Source organism: Gekko japonicus, unplaced genomic scaffold, assembly GCF_001447785.1.
Source record: "Gekko japonicus isolate JY-2015 unplaced genomic scaffold, Gekko_japonicus_V1.1 scaffold474, whole genome shotgun sequence".
In the NCBI taxonomy this organism is placed as follows: Eukaryota; Metazoa; Chordata; class Lepidosauria; order Squamata; family Gekkonidae; genus Gekko; species Gekko japonicus.
The window spans coordinates 331,701-351,530 of NW_015177020.1; the positions used below are offsets into that span (position 1 = coordinate 331,701).

General features: G+C 47.5%; 1 protein-coding gene across 1 annotated transcript in view; it reads left to right on the forward strand.

Annotated features, from left to right (window-relative positions):
• The window catches only part of LOC107124315 (hepatic lectin-like), a 10,853-nt gene extending 1,958 nt beyond the window's left edge, over positions 1–8,895 (forward strand). Inside the window, exons 2-4 of the mRNA XM_015427753.1 lie at positions 3,809–3,960; positions 6,128–6,240; positions 8,733–8,895. Of these exons, the coding sequence (XP_015283239.1) occupies positions 3,809–3,960; positions 6,128–6,240; positions 8,733–8,895 (428 nt within the window). The remainder of the gene's footprint in view (positions 1–3,808; positions 3,961–6,127; positions 6,241–8,732) is intronic.
• The last annotated feature ends 10,935 nt before the right edge of the window (positions 8,896–19,830 follow it).

Consider the following 19,830-nt stretch of genomic DNA (forward strand, 5'->3'; position numbering starts at 1 on the left):
TAGATAGATAGATAGATAGATAGATAGATGATAGATAGATGATAGATAGATAGATAGATAGATAGATAGATAGATAGATAGATAGATAGATAGATAGATAGATATGTCACCCCTGTTCAAGCAACATGGTGACTGCATATGTCAGCAAGATTGTGGGTGGTAGATGTTCCCATTCAGGGCTTTTTTGGTAGAAAAACCCCAGCAGGAAATCATTAGCATAACAGGCCACACCCAGCAGCAGAAACTCCTTAGCATATTAGGCCACACCCTTGATAGCACAGCTCATTAGCATATTAGGCCGCACCCCCATGTTACCAGAGGTGTGGTCATCCAGCCACACCCACCTTCTGCTTCTTATTCTGTTTACCTTGTTTGTTGTCAAAACCCAGGGCTTTTTTTGTAGCAGGAACTCCTTTGCATGTTAGGCCACATACCCCTAATGTAGCCAACCCTAATGAGTTCCTGCTGTTGGGTGTGGCCTGTTATGCTAATGAGTTCCTGCTGGGTGTGGCCAACTTGGGAGCCAGCCGGAACTCCGTTCCTGTGTGTTCCTGCCCAAAAATAGCCCTGTATCCCATTAGGTCTGGCTGGTGAGCTCCCAGTATGTAAGACTAAATCAGTGCCTGGAAACGTCTTATGTCTGTCCTGATGGCTTGTAGAACAGTGCAAAGGAAGTGACCTTGTGGTAGAGAGAAACTGGTATCTTCTGGGCTTCATTTTATTGGTGAAGGGCTGTGGCTCAATGGAAGAGCATCTGCTTGACATGCAGAAGGTCCCAAGTTCAATCCCCAGCATCTCCAGTTAAAAGGAGCAGTGGTCCCTCCAGTCTCGTAGGTAATGTGAAAGATGCTGATCTTTGCCTGAAACCCTGGAGAGATGCTGCCAGTCAGAGTAGGCAGCACGGACCTTGGTGGACCAAGGGTCTGATCCAGTAGAAGGCAGTTTCATGTGTGTTCAAGTGGCAGCTTCATGCAAGAAAGAAAGACGCATATTCCCCATCTGGAGAAAAGAATAACATTATTATGTAACTGAATAAGGTAATTCGAAATGTCCTGCCAGCAACCGTAATTTATCAGCCTTCCAGCTTTGTTACTTGGTGACTGACTTTCTCAAAAAGGATGTTGCAGAGCTGGAAAAAAGTACAGAAGAGGGCAACCAAGATGATGACAGGGTTGGAACACCTTCCCTGTGAAGAAAGGCTGAAGAGTCTGGGACTCTTCTGTTTAGAAAATGGACAAAGATAGAGGACAACGACAGAGGTTTATAAAATTATGCAGGGGGTGGAGAATGTTGACAAAGATAATTTTTTCTCCCTCTCCCAAAATACTAGAACTCGAGGGCACTCAATGAAGCTGACGGGCAGTAGGTTCAAGATGGACAAATGGAAACACTACTTTACACAGCAAGTGATTAAAATGTGGAATTCGTTGCCAGAGGATCTAGTGATGGCCACAGGAATCAGCAGCTTTAAAAAGGGGTTAGATAGAATCATGGAGGATAAGTCTATCAATGGCTACTAGCCATGGTGGCTGAAAGGAACCTTCACATTCAGAGGCACTAAGCCTAGTGCCAGGAGGCAACATCAGGGGAAGGCCTCGGCCTCTCTGTCCTGTTGCTGGCCCTCCAGAGGAACTGGCTGGCCACTGTGTGAGGCAGGATGCTGGACTAGATGGACCACTGGTCTGATCCAGCAGGGCTCTTCTGATGTTCTTTCAATGCAGTCATTCAGTTCTCTTGTATTTTTTCTCATTCATGTTTTCTTGTAATTACTGGATTTACCCAGACCTTGATGGTCCAGGGTAGCCCGATCTTGTCAGATCTCAGAAACTAAGCAGGGTCAGCCCCGGGTTTGAGAGCCCACCAAGGAAGTTGCTATGCAGGGTAGGCAATAGCAAACCCCTTCTGAACATCTCTTGCCTCGAGAACTCCATGGGGTCTCCATAATTGGCTGCAACTTGATAGCACTTTGCACCACCAGTTATTAGATTTATTCCTATTCTGGTGTGTATGTGTCTAAATGTATACGTTTTCTAAACAGATATGTAATTCATTTTTTATCGTTAGTGGGTAGTCAGGTTTTTTCTCCTTCTGTGCTGTTGTGATTAGCCACAAGGTATAGATAGGGACTCTGGGGCAAGTGATGCTCTGTCTTCTTGGTGCTTGGGGGGGGGGGTCAACAGTGGGAGGGCTTCTAGTGTCCTGGCCCCACTGGTGGACCTCCTGATGGCACCTGGTATTTCTGGCCACTGTGTGATACAGAGTGTTGGACTGGATGGGCCTTTGGCCTGATCCAACATTGGCGTCTCTTATGTTCTTATGTTCTTATGATTGTTTGCAGCTAGTCCCGACTGCTGTCAGCTTAACAAGGGGCTGCCAGAAATGGTCCAAAACGGTCCCGTTATCCCACACCTACCATCCTCCACTATTTTCCCCACTTGACCCCGTTTTAACCCAGACTCTGTCCCCTCCCTTGTCCCACCTTTGCTATTCATCACTCCCCCTCCCTTGATGTGTGACGTCATCTATAGACCCTCCTCCTGTGCTGTGTCCCGCCTCCGAGTTGTAGCTCCAAGCTCTGACTGTAGGGTTGCCAATCTCCAAACGGGTTATGCCAAAAAAGTCTCCAAAGACTAGACATTTCTTTTTCCAGTATTCAGTTTACTGGGAGCAATTCAAACGCCGTCAACACCAACGAACCATGCATATTAAGAACATAAGAGATGCCAATGTTGGATCAGGCCAAAGGCCCATCCAGTCCAACACTCTGTATCCCACAGTGGCCAGAAATACCAGGTGCCATCAGGAGGTCCACCAGTGGGGCCAGGACATTAGAAGCCCTCCCACTGTTGACCCCCCCCCCCAAGCACCAAGATGACAGAGCATCACTTGCCCCAGAGTCCCTATCTATACCTTGTGGCTAATAGCCACTGATGGACCTCTGCTCCATATGCTTATCTAATTCCCTTTTGAAGCCGTCCATGCTTGTAGCTGCCACCACTTCCTGTGGCAGTGAGTTCCATGTGTTAATCACTCTTTGGGTGAAGAAGTACTTCCTTTTATCCGTTCTAACCCGACCGCTCAGCAATTTCATGGAGTGCCCACGGGTTCTTGTATTGTGAGAAAGGGAGAAAAGTCCCAATATTTCCCAATATTCAGTTTACTGGAAGGAATTTCAACGCCGTCAACACCAACGAACCATGCATATTATATCTCGTTTCGTGTAAGACTTTATCAAAGTGGGTATCGTTGAAATTCGATATTAATCCATTTTGACAAACTCTCTAGTAGTATCTCATAGTGACACTCATCACATAAGATACTACAAGAGACTTTATCAAGTGGATTAATATCGTATTTCAGCGCTACCCACTTTGATAACGTTATACACGAAACGAGATATAATATGCATGGTTCGTTGGTGTTGACGGTGCTGAAATTCCTTCCAGTAAACTGAATATTGGGAAAAGAAATTTCTAGTCTTTCTGAGACTTTTTTGGCATAATACATCACGGTCGTTTGCTTCTTCTCAACTTCCGTCCCGTGATCTCGCTCTTTGGTTTGCAATCTCCAGATGGGGCCTGGAGAACTCCTGCAATTACATTTGATCTCCAGATGACAAGCAGTTCCTCTGGAGGAAATGGCTGCTTTGGAAGGTGGGCTCTATGGCCTTGTACCCTGCTGAGGTCCCTCCCCTCCCCAAACCCCGCCCTCCCCAGGCTCCACCCCCCCCCCAAATATCCAGGTATTTCCCAGCACAGAGCTGGCAAGACAACCCAATCTGACTCTCTTTTCCCTCTCTTCCGCCCAGTGTTCCCCTGCGGGCCTGACACCAGACAGTGGGAGTATTTCAATGGGAAGTGTTACTACTTCTCCTTAGAAACCGCTCCTTGGATGCGAGCCAAGTCCCGGTGTGAAGAGAAGTTTTCTCAGCTGGTCGTCATCAACAGTATGGCCGAACAGGTAAAAAAACGGGGTAAACCCAGCCCCTTTGGGGGTGGACATCCCAGGAGAGCAGAACCAGGCGGATATGATTGAGTCAGAGGTGGGATTTGCAGCTCGCCTGGGTAGAGGACACTGGTCTTTCCTTCCACCACCCTGTGGCACCAGTGGTACGGTGGTTTGTCCCAGAGTTCAACAGAGCAGACGTGTCTTTTCCCCTTTAAGACCTAGGTCAGGAGTCCCCAACGTGGTGCCCGTTGACACCCTTCCTGGTGCCCCCAAGTGTTTTTAGAAAGTGGGCAGGGCCAGGTGGGGCTTTTGCCCAGTAAGGCTTCTGATTGGCCACTGGAGATTTGATTGGCTTCTACCATAGCACCAGGATCCTCACTGTGTGAAGAGGAATGATAAACCTCTATATCTGGACTTTTCACTTTTTGAGGAATTTGACTTGGGACCAGAGGTCATTTGGGGGGGGGGGGACCGGGGGGGAGTAAGTTGCTTCCTCCCTGCCTCTCCCCACCCCTGCCTGCCTGGGGCCAGGGAGGGCCTTCGCGGGGCTTCCTCGCACTCCCACCGGCCTTGCAGGTCCACCGCCGGGCCTTATTATGTCAGGGGGTGTGGCATATGCTAATGAGTTATGCTAATGAGTTCCCCTAGCTCTTTTTCTACGAAATGACCCCTGCTTGGGACTATTTCTGAAGTTGTATTAATAGGACTGTTTTTGTATTTGGACCGTGTACTTTTGAGTTTCTGATTATCACATTGTATTTATGAAAACTACCCTATTTGAATAGGTTTAGATTATTATACTCATTGATTGTTGAATATATTTTCCGTTATTTATGCACGGTTGTATCTTTTGTATTACTTACTCCCTTCCGTGCATCTCTGCTGTATGAATGTGGGCTTGAAATAACTCTTTTAGCAAAGCTGGAAATGCTCTAATCTCTCTAGCCTGGTTCCCACCCGCTCAGGAGATCTCTGAATCTGCAGGAATTGGAATTTGAGGTGGAGCACCTTAGGACCTAAGAGCAGATCAAGATAAATTACTAGGCTCCAAACCCGGGAGGGTCAGAATGACATTTTGAGCTTTTGAGACTGTCTACTGTCCTTTTAAAATCAGAGCAACTTCGCTTGAAGAGGTGGGGTTCTGTTGGTCCTCAGGCCCGACTGGGGGGGACATAAGAACTCAGTTAAGATAGGAAACTTTGAGGAAACGTTGATGTGACATCCTCCTTATTAGGGAGGACTGGTTTTACTTTAAAAGTGTTCTTTATTTTGTTTTACTGGGTATATACGGCTGCCACCAGGAAATTTTAAGGATTTCCAAACCTTTATACTTTACTGTTGCTCTTCCTATTTTGGTAGACCGAGTTCAAGGCTTATGAGGGATTATGTGGTCCTGAGGAAGTATTTCTTTCAGAGCTGGTATACTTGAATTAAAGAGGATTTATTGAAATAAATAATAAATAAGAGGGTAGAACAATCTAACTAGTAATGTGTAAATAATGAACAATTGCTTGGTATATCACACAAAATCTTCTCCCTTACTGACAGGGATCTTTTCAGGTAACTTTGTATCACTGGTTTATCTCAATGCCATACAGGTTCACTGTCTCTTTCCAGTCTGTTATAACACCCAGACTTTACTATAACATTTATTCACTTAAACTTCACGTTTTCCTAGACTTAGCCTTCAGATCTCTTATCCTTTCTCTCAGAACAACTTCAGCTGTTCTTATCTACTTCAACACAAAACTAACTTATTCCCCACACAGGACTGCTTCTCACTCCTTTCATACACAGAACTGACTGACTGAACATCAACTGTCAACCTCTAACTGTAACTCCTGACTGACATACATACTCATCCATTCAGATTCACTTCCAAAACCCCTCCCCCTCTCTGTCGACCACCAATCATACCATACTTGCCTCTCTCAACCACTCTAGTCTATCTATCACAGCCATGCAACCAAACTTTTAAAGAGACACACACACAGAGAAACAAGGAATCATTACAGTTGATATGGATATGAAACAAAGTCGGTGACCCAAACTGAACCTTGTAGAGCCTTGCATGCTAGGGGTCATCAAGAGCTAGAGATCAAATACTTCCAACTTCCACCTTTACCCACAAAAGCAAAAGTCGGTGCTTCTTGTCAGCTGTATTGGTCTGATCTTACAGAATTTCATTCAGACCCGGACCAGAAATGCACGCTATTGGATGGGACTGACGGACATGGATGCGGAAGGAGTGTGGAGATGGGTGGACGGTAGCGATTACAACACAGGCTTCATGTAAGTACTGAGCAGTCCCCATGAGATGGACCAGCCATGTCTATGAAGGCTGATGCATATTCATAGAGTCACAGAGTTGGAAGGGGCCACAGAGGCCATCTAGTCCAACCCCCTGCTCGATGCAGCATCAGCCTAGAGCATCCCTGACAAGGGTTTGTCCAGCCCCTGCTTAAATACTGCCAGCGAGGGGGAGCTCACCACCTCCCTGGGCGGCTGATTCCACTGTTGCACAACTCTGACTATCAAAAAGTTCTTCCCAAGATTCAGCCAGTACCTTCCTGCTTTTAATTTAAACACATTATTGCAAGTCCTCTCCTCTGCTGCCCACAGGAAAAGCTCCCTGCCCTCCTCTAAGTGACAGCCCTTCAGATACTTAGAGAGAGCCATCATGTCCCCTGTCAGCCTCCTGTTTTCCAGCCTAAACTTTCCCCAGTCCCTCAGCCTTTCCTCACGGGGCCCTTGGTCTCCAGGCCCCTGATCATCTTCGTTGCTGTCCTCTGCACCAGGCTCCATTCTGTCCACATCCTTTTTGAAGTGAGGCCTCCAGAACTGCACACAATACTCCAGGTATGGCCTGACCAATGCAGTGTACAGCGGGACTATCATATCTTGCAATCTGGATGTTATTCAGAAGAAGGCTTTCTTTGTCCTCCTTCAACTTCTCCAACTTGCACCTTCGCAAATCTGGCATTTCTTTATGGCCATCCCCACATCCAAACATTGTTCAGATCTGAACTGGAAACCCCAGTTTTGCGATGATGTCAATGATTGGTTGGATCCAGCAGTAATTTCCATCGATTGCTGTCAGCAGAACAGGGCTTCCTCACCTCTCCTGACTGGAGATGCTCCCTACAAACACTGCTTTGGGAAGAGGTACAGGGAACCCCCAGGAAAAGTACAAGGGAGGTGTCAGAGGTCTGTAGCAGGAAGGGAGAATCAGCAAAAACCAATAGCTCCCCTTCTGTAAGTGTAAATTTACCACTGAATCCAACCGGAGGACGTGAGATCCCGAATTTGGTGAGATAGTGGGCTTTTCCGCATTCTCATTTTCCTCTCCTGTGGGGGTTTTGTTCTTTTCTGCATGTGTTTTGCTCCCTCTAGTGGTCGATTCGATATTACACCACTTTGTGAATGGCATCTCTCCCTGCAGGTTTAAACTGCATGTTTTTATGCTGGACATAAAATGAGGTGATAAAGAATCAACCACTAGAGGGAGCAAAACACGTGCAGAAAAGGAAAAACCAAAGCAATGGGGGCACACAAGTGAGGAAAAGTAGAATGCAAAAAAAAGCCCTCAGATGAGGAAGTATTCCTGTTCTGGTTGATAGACTTCTGCCATCTCCTTACATAGTGAAATGTTCTGCTCTGAGACATTTTATATTCTCAAGAAGTACAGTTTATATGATTTACATTTGTATTCCTGATGAGGAAGAGAGAAGTGGCGATGAGGGTCAGACTACATGAAACACTGACCTATTCCTACAATGAAACATAGTATGTTTTTTTGGCAAACATAAGACACCTGAATAGGACGGAAGGTATTGCGACTAGCTAAACTTCACGTGTTCTCACCTGGATAGCCCAGGCTAGCCCAATCTCATCAGACCTTGGAAGCTAAGCAGGGTTGGCCCCAGTCACGCAGGGCTCTTTTTGTAGCAGAAACTCCTTTGCATATTAGGCGACACACCCCCTAATGTAGCCAATCCTCCAAGAGCTTATAGAGCTCTTCTTACGGGGGCTACTGTAAGTTCTTGGAGGATTGGCTACATTAGGGGTGTGTCGCCTAATATGCAAAGGACTTCCTGCTACAAAAAGAGCCCTGCCAGTCAATATTTGGATGGGAGACCACCAAGGTGTCGGCTGTGCTGCCATGAAGGTTGGGGAGTTTGGTCTGTATCTGGTTAACTGCTATTGCTTTCCTTTCAGGTTAATTGCTACTGCATTCCTTTCTGTGCTTTCTCTGCTGTGCGCCGAAACGCTTATCTTTACAGATGTGCAGGAGGGTGTCGTGGTGTCTGGGTTTTCCCTAGGTGTCGTGGGAGAGTGTTCGTTCTCAGCTTCAGCTACCTAACGGTCTCTAAGCCTTATCCCTCACGCGGGAGGGTGCCTAATTGGCCAGTGCTATGGGGGGGGGTGCATACGAATACCCTATATCCTATTATGCCCATGGGGCCGCCGCCATTCTTAACAGTGCCTATGTTACTGCATCTATAGCTCTGCAATAAAAGTATAACCGTTCCTGAATGCGTGTACTTCGTTGTTGGCTGTGGGTTGCAACACAAGGAAATCCAGGGTTGTGATGGGGAGGCAGGCAATGGCAAACCACCTCTGAACGTCTCTTGCCTTGAAAGCCCTACAGGGTCACCCTATGTCGCCTGCAAAGTCAAGGCAAAAAAAAAAATCTTTCTGTAGGATGTGCCCACGAGTTAATTACATTCTGGATTTGTGTGTGTGTGCTTTTTAAAGAAATGTAACTCTTGCTTTGACTGCAGGTACTGGAAGCCAGGGGAGCCCAACGACGACGGACGCAATGAGGATTGCGCTCACCTCTGGGGCAACGGTGTATGGAACGATGTCTACTGCACTTACCTGTGTTACTACGTCTGCGAGAAGCCCTGGCCAAGAACAGCCAGAGCGCATCATAGCGGGACCTAAGCATCCTTTGAGATGTCCTCTGTGCAGGTGCCAAGCGCCATCGAGTCACTTCCAGTCTGTGGAGGCCCTCTGAATTAACGTCCTCCAAAACATCCGATCCTTAACAGCCTTGCTCAAGTCCCGCAAACCGAGGACCGTGGCTTCCTCGACGGAGTCCATCCATCTCATGTTGGGTCTGCCTCTTATTCCTGCTGCCTTCCACTTTTCCTAGCATGATTGTCTTTTCCAGTGACTCTTGTAGAGCTGCCAAGTGCTTACCTGTTCCGGAGCGGGGGAGTCCAGCCTTGCTCCTGGAGTCTTCGCACGCACACGCGCCACAAGCACATCACACGGAATGGATTCAAGCACATCGGGGACGTTGGAGGCGGGGCCACAATCATCCGAGGGAAAACCATAGAGTTTTCCCTCGGATGGCCGTGGCCCCGCCCCCAACGTCCCCGGTGTGCTTGCGTCACTTCTGTGTGACGTGCTTTGGGGGTAGGGTTCCCCCCGGGGGCCCGATCCGGCGGTGGCGGGGAACGGGCCTCCCGGGCGGGGGTTTCCCCGCCCCCCCGGGGGGACTTGGCATCCCTAGACTCTTGCCTCCTCATAATGTGATCAAAGTACGGTAGCCTCAGATGAGTCATTTTAGCTTCTAGGAAGCATTCAGGCCTGGTTTGATCTAGAGCCCCACTTATTTGTCTTTCTTGGCAGTCCGTGGTATCCATAAAACCCTCCTCCAACACCCCATTTTAAATGAGTCAACTTTCTTCCTGTCTGCATTCTTCACTGTCCAACTTTCACACCCGTACATAGTAATTGGGAATACTATGGCATTCATTATCTTGATCTTGGCTGAAGCAACACATCCTTAAACCACAGAGAAAAGAAAGGTTCCGTCTCCAAATCCCAAATAAGCTCTAATGCACATGGGGAGCGGGGGAATAACGTAAGTTTCTAAAGATAATACATAAAAGTTCCGAAGAGGCCTCTGACGCATCATTTTAAAAAAAAAAAACACCTTTCATTCTCAAATGTGACTGTTTTTTGCAAGTCGTTTTCAACCACTGATTTTGAAAATCGTCACTGATTACTGTGAACATCTCTAAGGATTTCAGGATTTTGCAACTCTGCAGCAAAACCGATTGAATATGTGGCCGGCTGCCATTTTGCACAGCCTAATGTTTGTTTCGCAACTTTAATAAAATCCCCACTTTTCCTCTCCATGTTTTTGAATTTCGTATTTGAATTGAGCTAGATGGTGCGCGGGTCCCTGAGTCCAGCCGTGCACACTTCCTGTTCCAGAACATGACCTGCTACATAAAACACCATCTCCGTGTACATGTCTTAGCCCCTTACCATTGTAAGGATTGCTCTGTAGGGGAGATTATGTCGAAAACAATGACTTCTGAAATGTCCAAGTTGAAACATTGGTGTGGATCTAACCATTTTCCAAATAATCCTCCAGCCTAAAGATCTTTCCTCCAACTTAAGCGGCTCTTTCTCCAATGGAAAGGCCACTTGAGTTAGAAAAAGAGGGCATCAAATTTGAGCCAAAAGGACATGTGGGGTATAAATATTTTAATTGATAAATAAACTTTGCTCAGGAGAGTGGTAAAACAGAGCAGGATTCATCCCATTGCTTTGAAATCTGACCTTTCTTTCTATAATCGGATGCCTTCTTTATACGTTATACAACCTACGTGGATTCAAGTGGGTAGCCGTGTTCGTCTGAAGCAACAGAACAAAGTTTCTGTCCCCTGGCGCCTTTGAGACCAACAAAGTTTAATTCTGGGCAGTGTTCCCTCTAAGCTGAGTTAGTGTGAGCTAGCTCACAGTTTTTCAGCCTCCGGCTCACACATTTTTGTCTTCGCTCAGGAAGGAGGGCTCCAGAGCAAACTAATGTATGCAGTAGCCAAATCGCTCGCTCACAACTTTAATGCCGGCAGCTCACAAAGTAGAATTTTTGCTCACAAGACTCACAGTTTAGAGGGAGCATTGATTCTGGATATAAGCGTTCATGTGCATGTACACGTCTTCAGATACATTGAAACAAGACTTCCTCAAGCCTTATAAATATAGGTAGAGAGGGAAGGGGGCTTAGTTGCCAGGAAGGGTTAGTTAGAGCCAAGATGCATGAGTAACTGAGCAATGTATAGCTGAGTTTGGATTAAAGCAGTTGGTAAGGTCTGTGAATAGCAGCAAATGAGCATACAAATAAAATAGTTAACAAACAGATGTGAGAACTACGGTTTACTCCGATATGAAGGAAATTGCTTGCCAAACCGGAGCCAAAAGAGTAATACACCAAAAGAGCAATATTTTTGTTTTACGTTTTTAGCATCAGATGTAGAGATATAGAAATATGTAGAGATCACATACAGACACTAAATTTTTAATGCCATCCTTTTTATGGATGATGATCTTTTGAGGCCCAAAAGTAAGGCCACCGTCAGGCAAAGAGGGCCAGGGTGATTAAGTGCCATAGCAACAAGTCCCCTCAGAGTCTCAGATAACCACATAAACTACTGGGAAGTAGTGGGTCATTAAAATAATGGCACCATCAATTGGCTAGCATTCAGTTAAATAAAATAGAAGTCTAGTGGTACCTCAAGGACTAATCACACATATTTCAATATTAGTCTTTTGGGAGCCACTGGAAGGCAATTCCTCCCCACTTGCAATATACCCAGGCATAGGTTGGGTGCAAAAGATAGGGTATTTATTCTGGATAAGGTGGAAGTGGGAGTGCAATGGGCATTTTGAACAGCCTCCCTGACCAGATCACAGCTTTACATGCAAGTCTAGTGTCCGGAGTTGGCGTGATGGGATAGCTGCTGGGGCCCAGATGCTAGCAGAAGGTCCACCACAAACCAGAGATGAGTGATCCATCTACTCACACCGAGGATGGGAGAGGGTCCCAGAGGTCCCTGGGATTGGAGCAATCTCCCATGTCATGACTGGAGAGGCTCCAGGAAGAAGCACAGTGCAATTGCTTCATGCTTCCCTTAAGCTCAGGGTACCCATAAGGCTCAAAACTGAAGCTCAAATACTTTGGCCACCAAATGAGAAGGGAGCCCTCACTGGAGAAGACCCTGATGCTGGGAAAGACTGAAGGTCAAAGAAGACGGGGACGGCAAAGGATGAGATGGTTAGACAGTGTCATAGATGCAACGAACATGAAATTGAGCCGACTTCAGAGGACAGCGGAAGACAGGAGGGCCTGGCGTGATCTGGTCCATGGGGTCGCGAAGAGTCGGACTCGACTGTGCGACTGAACAACAACAACCCATAAGGCCTTAAAAAGTGTGGAAGTTGCATTCCGCTCCCTCTTTCAGGAGGAAGTTATGCACACACCTGTGCATTAATGGGTGGAGCACTGGAGGGCATCTTTTCCAGGGTGCCCAAAATCTGAACCAACCAGGTTGACATGTATATGGCATGCACAACCGGTCTGATTTATTCTACCAGAAACTGCCCAGTTCTACTTCACAGCAGCCCTTGGAAGACAGGTTGCTGACGAGGAGACATCTGTAGACATAACTGGAGTTTGACAAACCAACTGATCTACAATTAAAATGCATTCAAGAAAAGCTGGGATTCTTGGGAATCAAATGCCGACTACACTCAACAGGAGAGTGAGAAACTATTGATGCATGGTCAGAATTATGCTTTCTAGAGGTATTCCGCACTCGAGAGATCCTTCTCCAGAACTGTTTTTGCTGGAATGTGTTGACTCTTGTCCTAAGAATACTGGACTCCCATTCTTGATATCATTATGGCTGCAGGACAAGAATTCGCAAAGGTCTGGGAGAGTAAGAAAACTCCAATATGAAGGGATCTTGTTGAGAAAGTCAAGTCTTTTTATTTGCATGTTAGATTATCTAAATTGCTAAAAAATAGAGACTTATCTTGGATTGATGTTAAATGGAGAAATATTATTTGTTGGACGCAACAGCTGTTTCTGTCTGTCTGTCTGTCAATAAAAGCTTGTTGTTCAGTCGCACAGTCGAGTCCGACGCTTCGCGACCCCATGGACCAGATCACGCCAGGCCCTCCTGTCTTCCGCCGTCCTCTGAAGTTGGCTCAGTTTCATGTTCGTTGCATCTATGACACTGTCTAACCATCTCATCCTTTGCCGTCCCCGTCTTCTTTGACCTTCAATCTTTCCCAGCATCAGGGTCTTCTCCAGTGAGTGCTCCCTTCTCATTGGGTGGCCAAAGTATTTGAGCTTCAGTTTCATTATCTGGCCTTCCAGGGAACAGTCAGGGTTGATTTCTTTTAGGATTGACTGATTTTATCTTCTTGCAGTCCAAGGGACTCTCGAGAGTCTTCTCCAGCACCATAATGCACAGTTCAGAAGGGCTGCAGCGTTCCATGGGCAGTTGCCGCAAACCAAGCTCTGTAAGCAGCTGGATTGCCGAGAAGTCTCCTTTTCTCCTGTAGATGGCAGCAGAGTTCCACTTATAAGCAGCACCCCACCAAGCCTTTGATTTCTGTATTAACTGCTGCTGATGCTTGACTTTCCCCCCCCCCCCCCCCAAAGAAGAAACCCACATTTCCCACCCACTGGCCCAGGCTGGCCCAATCTCATCAGAATTAAGAAGCTAAGCAGGGTCAGCCCTGGTTAGTATTTGGATGGGAGACCACCAACAAAGCCTGAGGCTGCGATGCAGAGGCAGGCAATGGCAAACCACCTCTGAACGTCTCATAGTTGCCATGCGTCAGCCCCTGCCAGTGTCCAAGGAAGACTCAGCAAACTTCCACCTTCCCTCCCAGAGGGTCAGATTAGATCTGGAGACACTCGGGTTCAAATCCCCTATCAGCCATGATGCTCTCTGGGTATGGTTGCAAGCCTCCAGGTGGGGCCTGGGGATCTCCAGCTTTTACAACTCATCTCCAGTTGACAGAGATCAGCTCCCCTGGAGAAAATGGCTGCTTTGGAGGGCGGACTCTATAGCGCTGTATCACGCTGAGGCCCCTCCCCTCCCCAAACCCCGCCCTGTCCCGGATCCACCCCCAAAGTCTCCAGGTATTTTCCAACCCAGACCTGGCAACCCTATCTCTGGGCAACCTTCAGCCACTCACTTTCTCTCTGCCTAATCTACCTCAAAGGGATTTCCTGAGGATAAAATTGGGAAGGGGGAGAGAAATCTATTTATGAAGCTTGGAGTCCCTTGGAGGAAGAGTGGGATAAAAATGTAATGCTCGCTACTTGCTTTTCTGATACTGGCTAGGGGAAGGATGGCTGGACACAGGTCCGTAGCTACAGTGGGGCATCTTGGGGCCCGGCCCCCTGACTTACCGCCCAGGCCCCCTGACTCCCCATCCAGCCCAGGCGCTCCCTTGGGTGTGTGTGTGCAGGAGTGTGTGCGGGGTGCCCCCTGATTTATTTAAAGCCCCCCCCAAATTAAAAAATCCTGGCTGCGGGCCTGGCTGGATGGAAAGGTTTTCAAGAAAAGCAAGGGACATAGGAGTAGGTGGCTTTACCACATCCTGCTTTCAGCTGGCTAACGATAATCCAAGTTTGATTGAGTATTTATAGAACATCTGTTCTACTTTAAACCTAAGTTCCAGAGTGGTGAGCAAGGGATCATAAAATTATAGAAAATACATAAAGCACTTCCAATGTGTACAGTCCTAAGCCATACCGATATCCAAGGGGGAAAAAATGAAAACATAAAACTGGGCAGTCAGGGGCAGCGAGGCAAACAGATTTATCTATCGTCACGGAAACCATAATGAAATGGTTCAGAAAATTGCATCGGGACTGTGGCCTGTACTACTGTACTGCTGCCTATCTCCGTAAGTAGGCTCTAACTATGGGCTTTCCCGCATTCCCATTTTCCTTGTGTGTAAATTCCTGTTTCTTTGGGGGGAGGGTCTGTTCCCCATGTGTTTGCTCCCCCTTGTGATTTGATTCAATAGTAATTCTGCAGGGAGACAGGCCAGACATAGGGAGATGTAATATTGAATCGACCACTAGAGGGAGCAAAACACATGCAGAACAGGAAAAAACCCCGAAGAAACAGGAACTTACAAGCAAAGAAAATGAGAATGCAGAAAAGCCCTATGTAATTTCTGCACCGTGTAAGGTATCGTGTTTAAATGCTTATGCTTTGGTTCAGATTTATTTCAGCTCTGTTTTAAATTTCTGTAGTTCAAACCCCACTCATTGGATGTTCCGTCCTATTGATTATATTATACTATCAAATCTGCCTTGAGTCTCAGGCAATGGGAGGACTATAGATAAAGTAAATAAATAGTTTTAAAACATCCTTCAGAATGCCAGCATGCAGGCCCATAGCTAACGTGGGGCCCACGGGGCCCGGCCCCCTAACGTTTCTTCCAGGGCCCCTTAAACTGAGCCTTGGCTTCTCCTCCCCCTGAGCTCCAAAGTAGCTACATGCCTGTCAGTAAAACGGGGACTGCATGGGATCGCAGGGAAGTCATTGCGTGAGACAAGGCACAGGATTCCAGCTGTGCACAGCTCTGAAGTACACTGGTTTGCGGTTAGTCGATCAGCCCCATCTGAACCAGCACAGTCTGGGGCGGGGAGGAAAGAATGTGCATAGCTCCATACTGACATATAATGGCTGACCCCCTGAGCAAAAAATTGCCCCCCCCAGCAAAACTGGGGAGCAGTGGCACAGTGGGTATATCCCACTGTCTTAACATCCAAACTGTGTTAGTTCGAGCCCCGCGCTGGTGTGAGCAGCCAGCCTGTCATCCCCAGCTCATCGTCCACCCAGCGATTTGAAAGCCTCGGCAAGTAGATAAAATGGGAACCACTCCTTAGAGAGGGTGGGCACACCGACTCTCTTCGGGGAAGGTGTTAGCTCTCGGTTGGAGATGTCCTGGTCTGGACCCGGAAGGCGGAAGAATCTACTCAGCTAAGAAAAATCCCTGCAGTGGGATGCTCCGGCCAGGCGGTGGCAGTGTGGCGATGCAGCTGTTGGAACATGACTGAGTCAAGCCAGAAACGTTGCCACCGGGCAGTACGGCGTGTGCAACTTAAAACGAATTATATGTTGTCTTCCCTATCCCCTATGAAAAACATTGTTAGTCCCCTGTCTAAAGAGTAACTGTAAATCGCTTTGAGCCCACTTGTGGGGAAAGCAATTAATAAATCGAAAGGGAAAAAAAACTGCTAGCTTCGTGGCTGCCAGCATGGATCGTGCCAGATGGACTTCACGAAGAAAGAAGCTCCAAGGTTCACCGCTGAGGAGTAGAGTCTGCTTCTAAAGTCGTATCTGAAGTAGGGCCTCTCTGGCTAAACTCAGAGTTTTGGGAGGTTCATACGGGAACATAGCTCTCTGAGAGACCACGAGCCAAGGCTGTTTAGTACTTGGAAGGCCAAGTCTTGAAATTGGGCTCAGGAATGAATCTGCATCCTGTCATTTCAGCATAGACATAATACGCTTATACCTGCTCATGACCACATTTAATGTGGCAGAAGCATTCTGAGACCTGTAACTCCCGAACAGTCTTCAAGGGCTTCCCTGAGCAAGATAGCGATCTATTCTAAAGATCACTAAGATGTAAGTGATTGTGGCCAGTAGTCCTCTAGTAGAGGACCTGGCCAAAGAAGCCATCTGAAGACAGAGAAAAATCTCCCTGGCCACAGCCACCACCAGGGAATTCTGGAGTAAAGCTGTGTTCCCCCGAATGCCTGAGCTGTGTACATGATCCTTCAAAGAAAGTGTGACTCCATTCAAAACAGGTCTCACCCTTCTAACCAGTCCGGAGTCTCCTTACTATCATTAGATCTGTTTTATCTGGGTTATAAGGGCCTGCCACTGAACACAAAGAGATGTGTTCTCTGCCCAGAAGTAGAGGATGAAGGATACATAACGAACAGTGTCAACACAATGAGGAAGCCATTTCTTCTGCCCACCTGCCTGCTGCTGTCACCTGCAACTGGCATTCTGCTTTTTGGGTCATTGTGGCCCCACTGAATTATCCCCTTCTGGTCACTTCTGATCCTTTTACAATACTTCACACCAGTCAGGGGCATTCAAGGAACTGTTCCCCATGTCTCCTGAAGAGGGCAGGGGCTGTGGCTCAGTGGTAGAACATCTGCTTGGTATGCAGAAGATCCCAGGTTCAACCCCAGTGTCCACCAAGATCAGTACTGTCCAGCTTTGCCAGCAGGAAAATTACAGGGGACAAAAAGGTTAAAGTGCTCAGTCCAGAGAGTGGCAGCTTGTCAAGTGGTGTAGTGCTTAGAGTGTCAGACTATGACTGGGGACAGTGAGTTCAGAGTCCATCTCAGCCATAAAGCTCACTAGGTGTCATGGGTCATCCATGGTTCAGTGATAGTGAGGACTCCTCAGAGGAAGAGGGGCCCTATGTAGCCAGCCCAGAGCTGACAGAGGTCAACCAGCAGGGAAATGAGCTTCAGGCATGCCAGGACTTACAGTCAGGTGCAGAACCACCTCCACCCTCCAGCTCTGATTCAGCAGGTGAAAGTCAGTTGACCACTCCCAGCCTCTGAGATCACCTGCACCTTTGGAAAACCACAGAAGAAGGCTGAGCGCAGCATTACAGGTGAGACAGCAAAGTGCATGCCTCCTGATGCCAGCTGCCTGCTGATAATGACGATAAGTCTTTGCAGAACTGTTCCTGAGTAGCTAGCTATAGGTGTGACACTTGGGCATGTGGCTATAAAATCTCCCAAGAGAGGATCTGGGGAGTGGGTGCAATGCGTATGTTAGATGCTGAACTGCGACAGTGCCTTGATTGATCTCTGGAAACCTGACCTTGGGCCGAACAACACTGCCTTGATTGAATTCTAAAACCCTGACCTCGGACTGCATGACACTGGACTTTAGAAACTTACTTCGAGAAACAGAACGAGAGAGGCTGTAACCTGATACTCCAAGCCTGCAAGCCAGTACTAGGTGTCCTTGGGCCAGCTACTCTTCCTCAGCCTAGACTACCTCTCAGGTGTGTTTTAAGGATAAAATGAAGAAGGAGACTATGTACACTGCCCTGAACCCCTTATAAAACAGTTTTAAAAGTTAAAAATGGGTTAAAATTGTAATGGCATGAAAGATTTTGGGGGGAAGGTGCTGCTTTTCTGGGGAGTCGATTAGAAAACGGAAGCAAGAGTGCAATGAAACTCCACATACTTCTGGAGAAGAGGAGGCCAAAGTTTATCAGAGGTGGCTCTTCAGAAGGCCTCTCTCAGTCATGAGGAGCTGGGTACAGCACATGATGTTCTCTCCTCTTCCATTCTACAACCAGGGCTTTTTTTGTAGAAAAAGCCCAACAGGAACTCATTAGCATAATAGGCCACACCCAACAGCAGAAACTCATTAGCATATCAGGCCATACCCCGACAGCACAGCTCATTGGCATATTAGGCCACTCCCCCATGTTACCAGAAGTGTGGTCATCCAGCCACACCCACCTTTTGCTTCTTATTCTGTTTACCTTTTTTGTAGCAGGAACTCCTTTGCATGTTAGGCCACACACCCCTACTGTAGCCAATCCTAATGAGTTTCTGCTGTTGGGTGTGGCCTATTATGCTAATGCGTTCCTGCTGGGTGTGGCCAACTTGGGAGCCAGCCGGAACTCCGTTCCTGTGCGTTCCTGCCCCCAAATAGCCCTGCTACAATCCCATTCAAGAATCCCATTCCCCTGGTGGGGGTGGGGGGTCCCCCACTTTTGCAGGCTCCTGTCCACCACTGGCAAGCTGGCCAGCAGGAGGAAATCCCCCCCACCCGCAACGCCATGTGTGACATGCTGACATGCACCCAATGGTTTCAGGTCGTTTTTACCCATAGAGGTTTGCCCAGAAAGCAGAGTCGGCGCATCATACGATGTTGTCCCCGCACCCGGAATGCCGCCCGAATCTCCCTGCGGGTGCTACAAAGAGACCTGGCAACCCTAACCCATGTAGTAAGTTGGGCTGAAAGAGGGTGACTGAGCCAAGGTCACTGAGTGCGCTTCATGGGGCTGAGTCAAGATTTGAACCCTGGTCTCCCCAGTGCTAAACCAACACTATGACACCACACTGGAATGGTTTAACTGTGGGTTTTTCTGCATTCTCATTTTCTTTGCTTGTAAGTTCCTGTTTCTTGGGGGGGGGGTGTTCTGTTCTGTATGTCCATATGTGCTTTGATCCATCTAGTGGCTAATTCGATATTCTACAGGTTTATGTCCAGCATATTGTCCTGCACAGGGCTATTTTTGGGCAGGAACGCACAGGAACGGAGTTTTGGCTGGCTGCCAAGTTGGCCACACCCAGCAGGCATTCATTAGCATAATAGGCCACACCCAACAGCAGAAACTCATTAGGATTGGCTACATTAGGCAAAAGGTGGGTGTGGCTGGATAACCACACTTCTGGTAACATGGGAGTGCAGTCTAATGTGCTAATGAGCTGTGCTGTCAGGGGTGTGGCCTGGTTCTGCAGATTTAAAATGCAGGCGGTTTTTTTGCCAGACACAAACCTGTGTAATATATAATCAACCCCTAGAGGGAGCAAAACACATGCCGAAGGGGGGGGGGGACCAAAATAGGAACTTAACAAGCAAGTAAAATGAGGCTGCAGAAAAGCCCTGTTTGGTTGGAGGAGAACAATTCCGCCTTCAGAATTCCTTTCAGAATGTTGGTGTGGTTTTTTTTGCCTCCTCATCTAGGAAGCAGCCAACTGCTTGTCTAGTGCTAAGCTCGTCTAGTGCTGAGAAGCTAGCCAGGATTGGCCCTGATTCGCATTTGGATGGGAGGCCACCAAGGAAGAGCAGGGGTTGCTATGCTGGGGAAGTCAATGGCAAGCCACCTCTGCTCATCTCTTGCCTTGGAAAAAACCCCATGAGGGGTCGTCATAAGTCGGTTGCAACTCGACGGCACTTCGTTATTATTATTATTAGCATTCATTTAGGAAACGGAGGAGAGGGGAACTGAATGATAATGAACAGAATGAAGACAATGCCCAGATGTGTACTG